The 13783-nt window shown below is 44.1% G+C and overlaps 1 protein-coding gene across 1 annotated transcript; it reads left to right on the top strand.

Moving 5' to 3' along the window:
- The first annotated feature begins 1991 nt into the window (after positions 1-1991).
- Positions 1992-10635, top strand: RPL37 (ribosomal protein L37). Its single transcript, XM_085884411.1, has 4 exons — positions 1992-2148; positions 2579-2714; positions 7839-7923; positions 10474-10635. The coding sequence occupies exons 1-4, from the start codon at positions 2146-2148 to the stop codon at positions 10538-10540; spliced, it is 291 nt and encodes a 96-aa protein (XP_085740537.1). The 5' UTR covers positions 1992-2145; the 3' UTR covers positions 10541-10635.
- Positions 10636-13783: the final 3148 nt, after the last annotated feature.

A 13783-nucleotide genomic window follows, 5' to 3' on the forward strand; every position in this document is an offset into this window, starting at 1 on the left:
TAATGTTCAAAATAAAGTTGAAATTACAAAATTTCCTTACCCAGGGCTTGAGATAGCAAGCTATCATGTGCAGCCTGTGGCTGCTGCGTGCATCACTCTGGGGGCACGGCTGTGCTACTGATGCAGTGCCCTCCAATACCACTACACTGGTACTCATTTTGTCACCTTCAAGGATAACCGGCTCAGGCAACCGCACTTTGTTAATTCAATGATGACGGCGGCTTGAACTCGACCCTTTGATCTTAAGCCAGTCACCCTAACTGTTTGACCAACAACCATGCTTCCCATTCCCTCTTCCCCCCCCCCCTTTTATGGCTCTCCACACCCCTCCCAACCCCATTTCATCGTTTTGTACCATCACACTGCCTAACCTTCACCAATGATCCATACTACTGCCTTTTCTTTTCTCAATGTTGCCAACTATGCCGATGGTCCAAAGTTGGCCCTTGTCTCAACATTTCACACCATTTGCCCGACGTTGGACCGATGTTGGCAAATCGACGTCTTCTTGCGACCCTTCCAACCTCACCAGCGTTCGGTCAATTCTGATGTGTGTGCTGGGTAGGAACAGGGTCCAAGGTTGTCATTTTTTTTATGGTGGGATGCCAAACAATTAATCAATTTCACAACTTGACCAAGCTAGCTGTTAATAACTGATCAGTGTTCGTCGTTTGCATTATCATTGAGATCCTACAACAGGCCCCTATCAGCAGATATGCAGAGGAGGAAGGGAGCACACTTACCTTTGGGCTGTCGAATTTGGGTTTGATTCCCTTCCCGATTGCTGCGTATTCATTACACTGTTGGATTGCTTCGAAGCAGGCAGGGTGTTGCATCACAAGCTACATCACGCCTTAGCTGAGAAAGACCTTGAGCGAAGTGACGTGTCTGCCAGCATTAGTGCACGCATGTTGAAAGATCCCACGGTGACTTTCAGGAATAGTGAGTGAGTTATCACCGGCATCCTAAGCAAATTGCATAGACCTGCTTTGGTATGATGGATTTTCAAAGACTTGGGTCAAAAACGTTTCCCAGCTGAACCCTGCACGTGGTCATAATATTTTCCGTTAGCTGTTAAAGTATAAGTGGATTATTTAGAGCTTGTTGTCGAAGTCATCAAGTACTGAGCACGAATCTAAAGTTGTGGCTTTCTGTGGTTCCTTAGATCCCGGAGGAGATCTACGCCAAGACCTTTGTAGCAAGTTGTGCACGGTTGAACGTATTTTCCCATGATGCTCTCGGTTCCCCATCAACAATGAAATCGCCAGTTGTGATGTCACAAAACAAAGAAAAATTTGCACCAGACGAGGTTGGCGTGTCTGCTCTGAGTCTGGGAGGTCGGTGGTTCGAATCCCCAGCAGCCGAGTCATACCAAAGACTTCAAAGATGGTCCGTGCTGCTTCCTTGCTTGATGCTCAGCGTTTAAAAAGGATAGAGGACGGATGAACAACCATATGTTGGTGATATTAACGCGAGCTTTGATAGGTTTTTAAATGGTCTCCCTCTAACTCCTTGTCTTTCTATAATTCCAGCAATCTCTGTGTGTCTGTCTGTCTGCAACCGCTGTTTCTCGACAACCACTGGTCCGATCTAATTGAAACTTGCCAGGAATATTGCTGGGGCCCTGAGGCCTGAGTATGTGCCTTTTCAAGGTTTGATATTAATCGGACAAGTGGTTCTCAAGTTGTGGCCATTTATTTACCAAACCAATGACAGGACATGGTGCTATGACGTCACAATCGATGTCACAATTCTTTTTTTTTTTGCACGTACTGCCACGCCAGAGCGAAGGAACGGCTTGTGTAGTTGTTGTTTCTGGTACCCGGTTTGAATTTTTTTATTTTTGCACGTACGGGCACGCACTCGTATCAATTAAATACACAGTGCTGCATCAGACAGTAAATAAACCGAAGAAGATGAGTAAAAATTAACTTTAGGTCGAACTTTCGAACGGAAGGACCAATAATTCGAGGCAATTACGACTATGAGAACAGAAATGACAACAACAACAACAACAGCACGTGATATTTTTAATATTCTTCTTCTTCAATTTCGTACATCCGGTTCGGTCGGCGCAGCTTCCTTTCCTTTTCCGGTTTGGTCCGTGCAGCTGCCCTTCCTTTTCCGGTTCGACGTGGTTTCATCATGGTGAGTGTCGTTCATCCCCGTTATTCAATCCGTGAGCATCCACCTCATGTTCACCTTGATTTATCGACGGATCGTCCCGGATGGATGCTTTTAGTCGTAGTTTCGTGTGCGGAAGTTTATTTTTAATTGACGACGCCTGTTTGCGATCGTGACAAGGCCCCTTCACGTTTGGGCCTTGCTTATCTATCACCACCACCACCATGGGCGCTCCGTGACGCTCCATTGATATGAGTGTGTGTGTGTGTGTGTGTGTGTGTGTGTGTGTGTGTGTGTGTGTGTGTGTGTGTGTGTGTGTGTGTGTGTGTGTGTGTGTGTGTGTGTGTGTGTGTGTGTGTGTGTGAACCGTGGTCGTTCTTTTTCTCTCGTCACGGTCTCGTATTGACGCCCATTGCGTGAAGCTTTGTGCAGCGAACAAGTTCGTGTGTTTCAGACGAAGGGGACATCGTCGTTCGGGAAGCGCCGGAATAAGACGCACACTCTGTGCCGTCGCTGTGGTTCCAAAGCGTACCACATCCAGAAGTCCCGCTGCGCCAAATGCGGATACCCGGACAAGAGGAAGAGAAAGTGTAAGTAGTATAGGGCTGTAAACACCATCGCGGCCTGTGATGGGCCGGACGGCCTCCTGCCATGAAATTCCTTGTAAGGACACGTGTGTTGTTGTTGTGAGTGCGACGTTCAGTACGAGGAAGTTGTTCTCCCCTGTGTGGTTTTTTTTTTTTTTTTTTTTTTTCTTCTTCTTCCGAAAAGCTTCGGGTTGTTGTCTGTCCGTTCGTGACTCGATCTCCCAATTTACGGTTGTGCAGAAATTCACCAAACCTGGTGCTTGTGATCACCACACGGCACGAAGGTGCCACAGCGGTATCATTTTGGAGGGAAAAGCTTTTAAAAAGAAAAAAAAGGAGTTGCTGTCGCTGTGTCCAATAAGCTGACCCCAATGATAATTGAGGTAACACCGGTCAACGAGCGTATTATGAGATTAAGGATTCGTCACTCGTTAGGTGTCATTTCCCTGGTCTCTGTCTCTGCTCCGACTGAGGCGAGTGATCTCACCATGAAGGACACATTCTACGCCACACTCGAGTCTGTGGTTGATCAGTGTCCCAGGCGAGATACACTTCTTGTCTTGGGGGATTTCAATGCATCCACTGGAACTGATAGCGATGTTTATGAGGTGTGTGTTGGTCCCCATGGGTCAGGAACTATGAACCAGAATAGCACTAAGTTCCTTGACTTTGCAAGAAGTCATGGACTTTGGGTGGCTGGTTCATGGTTTCAGCGCCCACAAGCTCATCGCTGGACTTGGTATTCCAACGCTGGCGGTGTGGCAAAGGAGATTGACCATGTGCTCATTGATGGTCAGTGGAGGATGATCCAGAACTGCAGGGTCTACCAGAGTGCTCAGTTCCTCAATACTGACCACAGGCTTGTTGTAGCAACTCTTAAGTTGCACCTTAAATCTGGGAGAATGGTACCATCCCAGCCTAGGCTGGATGTTGGCAAGCTCAAGCATGAGGCGGTAGCTGAGGAGTTTGTGAACAGGCTGAGTGGGGGATTTGGAGGGGACTGGGTGCTTTGGTGGATCCTGAAGAGTTGTGGAGTGCCTTCAAGACCACAATCCTTGATGTTGCCAGTGGATGTCTTGGAACTCACCGCAGGGCGAAGAAGAATTTTGTCTCGAGGGACACAGGATAACATTGACGAGTCGCAGGGCCAGGCTGAATGGCAGAGCTGATCTGTTTAGGGAGCTGAGGCGTAAAACTACGTGCACTAAGGGTGGACAACGAGGCCTATATGCAAATAATCTGTGAGGGGGTAGAACATCACCTGTGGTCAAGTGATTCTCGTCCTGCTTACAGGGGAATTCGCGCATTACATTCATCCAAGCCCGTCCCTCGGTGTACTGCAGTTAGAGCAGAGGGTGGTGGGCTCTCGACAGAGGAGTCTGAATTGAAGGCCCTCTGGGCTGGTTACTTTGAGTGGCTGCACCAGGCTGATCCACCGGCTGTCAAGTTGGATGTCAGGGTTGTTACCATCCCGATTGCTGACCCTCCAATCAACTGTGGTCCACTTTTGTTTGTCGAAACATGCTGCAGTGAACCGCTTGAAATGGGGGTAAAGCCCCAGGGATCTGTGCCATCCATGCTGAACTTCTCAAGTCTGGTGGAAATGCTACACTCGTGTCGTTGCATGCAGTTCTGTGCCCTGCCTGGAACACAGGCATCCTAACTGAATGGAAGAGGGGCCTTGTTGTCCCTCTCTGGAAAGGGAAGGGTGATCGCCAAGAGTGCAACATCGACCGAGGGGTGATGCCGCTCTCAGTGCCAGGCAAGGTCTTTGCTTAGATAATTATTGATAGGTTTCGCCACCATCTGCTTGAGCACCAGTGCCCAGAGCAGTCAGGCTTTACACCAAAGAGGTCAACGATTGACCGTGTCCTTGCGCTTTGGGTCCTCACCGAACACAGACAAGAGTTTCGGCAGGAGCTGCTTGTAGCCTATGTTGATATCTGTAAATAGTCTTCATTGAATCGGGATGCTCTCTGAAGGATTCTTGGTCTTCGTGGGGTGCCACCAAAAGCTGATCAATCTGATGTTTGAACAATACTCTGGGACTGAGAGTGCTGTGAGATGCGATACCATCTCTGACTTATTTGCAGTTTCTGGAGTTTTTCAGGGGTGTATATTGTCCCCCACACTTTTTCAGCACTTGTATGGACTGTATTCTGGAGAGGATGTCAGAGAGATCAAGCTGCGGTGCATCGTTTGGGAATGCCAAGATCTCTGACCTTGATTTCGCGGATGATGCAGTCGTCTTTGTGGAGACTCTTGGTATCCTTTTGTGGGCCCTCAAGGTGCTGAATGAGGAGTCAGAGATGCTGGGATTACGGTTTTCCTGGGTCAAACCTAAGATCCAGGCTTTGGATGCAGCTATCTTGTCTGCACCTGTTTGTGGCGAGGATATTGAGGTCACGGAGAGATTCACTTACCTTGGTAGTGATATTTGTGTGTCTGCTGGCTGTGAGCCAGAGGTCAACAGACGTCTGGGTCGGGCCTGGGGAGTCATGGATTCGCTGGATCATGGGGTGTGGTGCGGGAGGACCAAAGTCCGAGTCTTCAGGTCCTTGGTGCTTCCAGTCTTGCTCTATGGATGTGAGATTTGGACTCTGATCAGGGATCTGAGATGGAGACAATTCCTTTGGTACCTGGTCTCTTCGGAGAATCCTTGGCTATCGCTGGTCAGACTTTGTGTCCATCGAGCGGTTGCTGAGAGACTCAAATGAGATTTGTTACCTGCATGGTCCGTGAGCATCAGATGCTGCTGTATGGACACGTGGCTCGTTTTCCTGACGCTGATCCTGCTCACCAGATTCTCTCAGCGAGGGAGTCTGTGGAGGAGGTCAGTGGGCTGACCACGTGCCTCATTGTTGCAGCAAGTTTATCAACATCTCAAGAAGATGGGGATGGGCCAGGCATCTGCCTGGGGGATGGCCAGACGGAGGCCCCTGGTGTAACAACGGAAAGTGTACGCAGCAACGCACTGCTCTGGTGCATGCTCCCATGCCTGACCTGACCTGACCTGACATGTCACTTCCTCGACTCATCCACCAAGTTTTGTCCACAACGTTTTGACATATCATGCTCTTTATCGTTTTTGACCACATCTCTGAATGGTGAAGGATCTCTTTATAAAATTCAAGGATCTGGGTCTTTACCAAAATCTAATCAATTTGTCCTTGTCACACACCCAATCAATCAATCCATTGGGACCATACTCTATGCAGAGCGTCAGTGCTGCCGAAACAATTTCTGGGCTATTGGGGACAATTCTGGATGGGTAACCACTCCGACGCAGGATACTCAAATGGCTCAATCATCCCTACAAGCTGATGCTCGTTTTTCTGGCCTCGGAAGGATGACTGGCCAAATCAACCCGACCTGGTATTAATTCAACCGCCAAGCGGGATTTGAACTCGGGACCTTAAGATCCCAAGCCCACCCCCCAAACCATTAATGCAATACCAGGCATACACACCTGACCTGTCCAAGTTTCATCTGAATCCGTCCATAACTTTTTGAGATATCCTGCTCACAGACAGGGTGAAAACATAACCTGCACCCACTTTCGGTGGTGGAGGTAACAATCAGGAAGAACAAACATTTTGATTCTGCCACGATTCCTGTCAAATCTGACAGCAAGTGCTTGTGCTGTTTGAGTCCAACCTTCTCCATAGACTCGGTAACCAATCGGCCTTTAGCATGAGATCGCTTTGTTGTTTTTCTTTTGTTGCGATAGCTTAGCTTCTGAATATATGAATACCCACAAATACACAAGCGATGCTTGTTCATCCAAAACCAAATGCTTTGCACATGCATAACATTTATAAATGCCTGATGGTGTTATCCCAAAAGTTGTCACTTCACATACGTAACAGACTGGTGCCAGAACATTATTCGCACAATTGGCCTCTTCAATGCATGTGCGGCAGTTTATAAATGGTTTGTTCCTGGTACGGAGACCTTCCTTCTGAAGTGTGCTGTGGCCTTGACCCTGTTTACATCTTCAGCAAATGCGAAACATCGACCCCAAGACCTGTTTCTCATTTTGGCGAATGTCGTCAGGATTTGCAAAAATTTCTTTGTAGATCTCAGTTATCTTCATCAGCAGAATTTTATGAGTTTGGATGCCTTGTTTTGCGGAGGCCTTCTGCTGCAGTAAGTCTTTGGCAATTCATGGCAGCCTGTACTAAAGACGGGCAATGTCCTTGGTACAAGATGACGTTATTTAATTTCCCGAAACGATAACAAAAAAAATTGAGAAACTCGATATATTTACCAGACATAAATGCAAGTCATGAGTTCGACGAATGTGTTTTGATTTTTAGGTCATCTCTTCGAACATGACCTTATAATATGGGTGTCGATGTCCTTCGATCCGTCCGTCCGTCCGTTCACAATAAAGTTTAAGCGGGAGATCTGGTCATTAGTGATCCTGATTGAGGTCGATGAGACGTACACGATGGTATGACTTTCAAGGTCACCGAAGGTCAAGGTCACGAGGCCTTTGAAGTTGCGAAAATGATGATTTTCAAATTCTATCTCCTCCGCCATTTCTCAAGCGATCTTGAATTTGATTGCAGCATATGAATCTATGGGACAATATCTAAATTTGGTCGTGCCGGATTTTCGATATTCGCTTTCGTTTTCGTGTCACGTGACTTAAAAGTTGACAAAAAATGGGAAAATGACGATTTTCATGCGAAAATGACAATTTTCAAAATCTATCTCCTACATTTCTCAAGCAATCTTGAATTTGATTGTAGCATATGAATCTATGGTACAATATCTAAATTTTGTCGAGCCAGATTTTCGATATTCGCTTTCGTTTTCGTGTCACGTGACTTCAAAGTTTGCAAAAACTGCCCTACCTTCAGGAGGCTATATATTTTCTCGCAGAGATGACCGTCACTCCCGCACGGGTGTATTTTTTAATTAGATTTGTCATTTGTGTGTTTCTGTTAAGACCGCTACGGAATCTGATTTTAATTGTGGAGTCAGACATTATAATTGCTGTTGGTGTCTGAGTTTAATTATCATTTCGTGAGGATTGTGCCTTCAGTTCCTGTGGCTATATGAACGTTTTGGTACACGTGCCACGGAGATTGATTCATGTGCTCTCCCTTTCCCATCCAGACAACTGGAGCGAGAAGGCAAAACGGCGTAACACCACTGGAACGGGTCGCATGCGCTACCTCAAGCGCGTGCACCGCCGCTTCAAGTGAGTTTCACTTTTGGAGTAGCATCCTTACTATTATTATTATTATTATTATTATTATTATTATTATTATTATTATTATTATTATTAACCTTTCATATGGTGTTGCATTTTAAACCTTGATATTTATTCAGTAATTGTGCTTTTACCCTCCCTCCTTCCCAATCTGTACTTTTCATATGTTGCATGCCTATGTACTGGATCCAGCCTGTCATTGTTTAAACATCCTCATGCAGAGAATTTAATTCTCGATTTTGCAGACCAGCCTGGCCGTTCTACCTCGGCTGTGTGCAAAAGAGAAATTAATTCTCGATTTTACAGATCAGCCAGTCCAGACCACCCCAAAGGGAACATCCATTGACGTTTGTTTTGGGCTTGTTGGCCCTCCTTACGAAGGATGTCTTTTTATATATTTATTATTTTTTTAAATTAACAAAAGGTTTTAAAAAATCATAACGTTTTTAAACAGCTTTGGATGCACACCATGGCCACATGAACAAAGTGCACAGTCCAACAAGACTCCCATGAGCATAGATATGCACCTCAGCCCAAAGGCTGAAGTACATGGTCAATGAAACACACACATCCCAACTGTGAAGTCAGAATGCATGGTCATACAAATGGACCACTTCTCGATAGGAGCAGGTCCCCTTGATGGTGAGGCGCAGAAGCTCCTCTCCAGAGTGAAGTAGTCAAACCAAGATGACAAAGTCATGATCAGACCCCATTACTGTAGTGGGTACCAGGTAGCAAGTGCCACACCAGCTATTGCTGCGTGCATCCTGACCAACAGGAAATGCCTGCCACACATTAACCTGTCTGTGGTGCACAGAACAGTCCTGGGGCTAGCCAGCAACAGCCAGGAAACCTTTGAACAGTCATTATTGCTTTCCCTATTCTCTTCTTTTAATTTGCTCCATCACATTTTCTTTGTGTCTTTGGTCTTCCGGGCCTACCATGCTGTTTTTTCCTTTGCTTCAGTATTTTTGGTGGCTGATGGACTTCCTGCAGCTTTCCTTGGGATAGATATGTTTTCGTCCAACCTTGCAGAATAAAATTTTCAATTTGTTTTCATAATTGTGCCGACAGCTTTTTTGGCAGATGATGAATGCAGGGTTGCAAATCGGAAGAGACGAACTGACCTCGGCGTAATTGCATCGCAACATCTGAGCTATTACTTATCCCATCTGGCCAATTAACCCATCGCTCAATTTCACCCAACCCACCACCACCAGTCAAAACCACAACGACCTCTCTGGTGATGAGCAAACTAATGAGTTTTTGGTTGGATGTGCTGACTGAATTGGGGAAAAGAGCTTTTGCTATAACAGAAGTCTTGACAACATTTAAGCACAGTGGAAGTTGTGTTACTTTATGGCGTTTGACTAAATAAGCTTATAAACATCTGCGTTACACAATGTCAAAATAAACTAGAAGGGAACTCGGTTGAGCGCATACCTCCACCACGTAATGCCTGATCCACAAGAACATATCGGGCCCAATACATTTTTGAAATATCATACTATGCAGCACTATATCGTTTTTGGCCCTATCTCTCACTGGTGAGGAATCGCTTTGAAAGATTAAAAAAAATTCTCGTATCCGGATTCGGATCTTCACCAAAATCGAATCGCTTCTTCCTTGTCAAACACCCAATGTGTCCACCAAGTTTCGTCCAAATCCGTCCACAACTTTTTGAGATATTATGCTATATATCGGTTTTGCCCTTTCTCTCAATGGTGAAGAATCACTTTAAAAATTCGAGTATCCGGATCCAGATCTTCATCAAAATCTAATCAGTTCGTCCTTGTCACGCACCCAACCTGTCCAAAAATTTTCAACTGGATCTGTCAACAACTTTTTGAGATCCTGTACACAAACAAACAAACCTACAGTAAGGGGTGAAAACGTAACTCCCTTCACCTTCAGTGGTGGAGGTAATCAAGTTATTTTATCTCCTGATTGGGCAGAGATGGTATTGAACAAAAGCTCCTTTTTGAGGTCAAGTGGCGAGGGAAGTCGCTGCTGCACCTGATGCAGTGTCATTAAACCATTTTGATCATCACTGAATCTTAACGACCCCATTCTATTATACTCCATCTCCCACACTCATTTTCACAGATCAATCCTATTTTAAATATTTCTTCTCCTCCAATCACCTTCTGTTTTATGCTTCCTCCTCCAACTACCTTTGTGTGTGAGATGGATGTTAAATGGGTTTTCCCATCTGGCAACTTTAGTTTGTGGACATTAAAAGATCCCACGGTGTACTTCGTTAAGAGGAGGCAAACTATCACCGGCACCCTGAACAAGTTACTAATTCCTAACCGAACTGCTTCGTCAAACGTCAGAACACTTGATTAATTTATCTGTATATAAATTATTCTGCCATTAATTAATTAATTACAAACGAGTTAACCGTAGCCATTTATTGTACACAGTAATGTACTTTTGTCAAATGTAAAGTGCCGCAATGTCAGCATTCACAATTCAGCTGTAGTTTTGTTGCAAATGTTTCCTTTGCCCACGCGTTTTGGAATTGGTCTTTTCTAGAAATGGCTTCCGTGAAGGTGGAACTGCAAAACCCAAGCGTTCCCATCAAGCAGGTGCGACATCGTGAAGAACAGTACATCTTCAACTGCCATTGTGTTCACCTTCTCGTAACGCATTGGGGCCTGTCTGAATATGCATTGTTCAATAAAGATTGAGAATATACTGGATCGTATTTGGCCTTTTGATTATGCTCAATGAGCATTCTGTATGATAGTGTAGCCTGTACATGCGCACAGGAATTTACAATTTGGATGTGCTATCAGTATATAATGTCACTATTGAATGCTCGGTGGTGTAATGGCAAAGAACGTCCCCTTTCAGTCTGGGTGGTCGGTGGTTCAAATCCCTGCTGAGCCATATTTCTTAACTTTTTACATTTAAAAGAAACTAACTTTTGATATTGCTCTGTTATCAGGTTGTACTGAGCTTGTTCTAACTATTCGTTATCACTCACTGGCCATGGTAATAACTCGGGTGGTTCGTTTGACGACCCTGTGGTGCGTCACTTCCACAAATGGAAGAGGGGTTCACTTGGGATACACACAAATAAAGAGCTCCGACTGCTCACTCATTCTTCATGTAATTGATTGATTTATCTGCTTCGTCTGCAAACATTCCCGGTTTGTTCATTTGTATACATTTTACCACCTCCACTACCAACACACAACTTTGATTTCCTTGCATACTACCAACATGCCTCCTTGAATTTTTAGGTCATCTCTATCATCTCAGTAGAGATGACCTCAAAACCCCAGTCTCAAAGTCTGTACGTCTGTCCGTCCGTCCACAATCAAACCGAGTGGAGACAAATAACCAATCGTGGAATGGATAGAGGTCGATGAGACATGCACAACAATATAACTTACAAGATCGTCCAAGGTCGAGGTCAACGTCACAAGGCTGTCAAAGTTGCGAAAATCGTCGATTTCAAATCGTATCTCCTCCCTCATTTATCAAGAGAGATCAAATATTATTAGTGATTCAGATACTATGGACTATTATATGGAACAACACTAGCCATTTTTTTGAAATTTGCTCTCGTTCCGATTTTATAGCTCTTCAAACTTCGTTCTGATTCTCCGTATGTGCCGTTCATGAAGTACGTACATACAAAAAAAAAGTATTAAAAAAATTAAGAACCGGAACTCTGAGACAAATATTACATTTGAAGCTTTTGTCGGATTTAACTAAAACAACGGAACACAAGTTTATATGCACACTTACTTTCATTTATGACATTAACATTGTTTTGAAAGTCAATTTGTACTTTTATTTTCAAAAATGACGTGCTGTGATATTAAAAGAAAAAGGTAAGTTACACCGCTTGGGACTGCATCGTCATGGCTTACAAACATCTGTTCATAAGGAACTGCTGGCTTTGCAAGCGATTAGCGATGTATGAGGGGGGTGGGTGGGTGGTCACTAGCCTGCATACAGAGGGGGGTGGGTGGTTTTGAAACCCGGAAGTAGAGCGTACGTACTTTATCAACTGCCCCTATTCCAGTCTGGCACAGAGTTACTTTCGACCTCTGGCAGAGATGACCGGCACTCCCTCTCGGGGGTATTTTTTTATATGCACTTTTTATATTTTTTACATCTTATGTCCATATTGCATAATTTACTAAGTTATTTAAATGTAAAATACAGTATAGGTCCCATTTTTAATGTGTGGTTGGGACCCCTGTGTCCTTGATGAGGATTTGTGTTATATGCACAGATTGTTTGTTTTTTTTGGTCCACGTTCAGAAATTCACTCAATTTTAATCGGAATTCTTGCCACCAATACGATTTGAATTGTTATGTGATGCAACAACTTGCTGTTATGCTTTACACCGACTTATCCCACACACTTTAAGCAAAAAGCTGGTTGAAGCAATTGGTCCGTGTCCGTCAGTTTATGATCGAGGAACAACTTCATTTAAAGTGAATGTTGTATTTTGAACACAAATGGGAAAACAAACCTGCTGTTTTATCATACTTTGTCTGAATTTGTACCGGTCAGGCATCCGCAGAGAGAAATGAGATCATTTTTTAGCTCACCTGGAATGTCGTTCTGGGGAGCTTATTGGATGGTGTGTCATCAGTCCATAAACACTTGCAACTTCTCCTCTGAAACTACTGATGGGATTGTGACCAAACTTTGCTAAAATTATATTTGGGATGTTGCAACTGAAGATTGTTAATGGCATTAAAAAAAATTGAGGTCTACCGTCAAAGTGGGCTCATGTTTGACCTCTTAAAATAGGTATTTGCTTTTTAACCTCCGCCATCGAAGATCGGATGTTACTGTTTTCACCCCTTTCTGTTTGTTTGTTTGTTATCTTGCCAAAACGAAGTTTTTGCAAGATATGTTAGTCAGCTTGTATGTTTTTTTTTGTTCGTTTTTTTGTTTGTTTGTCTGTAATCACGTATCGATCACTCTGCAGAGCACAGTTATCATTGGAAATTTTTGTAACTTCGCATATCAGAGGCCTATAGAGGTCCCTTTCAGCGCATAAAATTTTCAAGGTCAACGTCACTTTGTCACAAATCAGGGGAGTCGACGAAACCCTTATTTTTTGAGTAATTTTGATCGGATCGTCTTCAAACTTCATGGGAATATAGTTCATGGTCTGGCGCTCAGCTGATTAATTTTTGGTGGCGATTGGCCTTGACCTTCATGGTTAATGCCTCAGGTCAAACATATTTGACCCCAAGGTCAAATTTTCAAGTTTTAGGAACCATATCGTGTAATACCTCAAATTGAACACCTCGATGAGTGCTTTCTCGATATGTCAAGCTTGAGACATTATGACGTCATTTGGTGACGTTATGAGGCAAACGCATATTTTTCATGGTTACTCTGTCGAACGATTCTCATCGGAATCTCTTGTAGGCAGATATTCCTCAGTCGCTCCTGGTGGATAGCAGCTCTGTTCACCTCAGTGTGACCTTAAAGAAGTTACGCGTGGTCACCTTTTGGCAAGATACGGGTCACCCTGGGGGTGACATTGGTTTATTTGTTTGTTTGTGAACAGTATTACGGAAAAACTCCTCGACGGATTTCGACGAAACTTGGTGGGGGGGGTTAGGTATGGTCCAAGGATCATGCCATTAGATTTTGGACTTTGTTCCCCCCCCCCCCAAAAAAAGAAAAATTGTTGGAGAAAAAAAAATATTTTTTTGCATTTCTGCATGTTTTAAGTGATTTCCAACCCCCCCTCCCCCCCACAAAAAAAATTGTTCGAGAAAAACATTTTTGCAACTTTTTTTTCAACAAAATTTCGATTTCTTTTTTTTGCATTTCTTCATGTTTTAAGTGATTTCCACC

This window comes from Eptatretus burgeri, chromosome 6 (genome assembly GCF_056783735.1).
Source record: "Eptatretus burgeri isolate ZD-2024b chromosome 6, Ebu_testis_v1, whole genome shotgun sequence".
NCBI classification, from domain to species: domain Eukaryota; kingdom Metazoa; phylum Chordata; class Myxini; order Myxiniformes; family Myxinidae; genus Eptatretus; species Eptatretus burgeri.

What these genes read in the sequence shown, in the direction of transcription:
- RPL37 (XM_085884411.1), top strand. An exon ending in GGACAAGAGGAAGAGAAAGT is followed by an intron (nt 2,715 to 7,838) that starts GTAAGTAGTATA and finishes TTTCCCATCCAG; the next exon opens with ACAACTGGAGCGAGAAGGCA. An exon ending in CGCGTGCACCGCCGCTTCAA is followed by an intron (nt 7,924 to 10,473) that starts GTGAGTTTCACT and finishes GGTCTTTTCTAG; the next exon opens with AAATGGCTTCCGTGAAGGTG.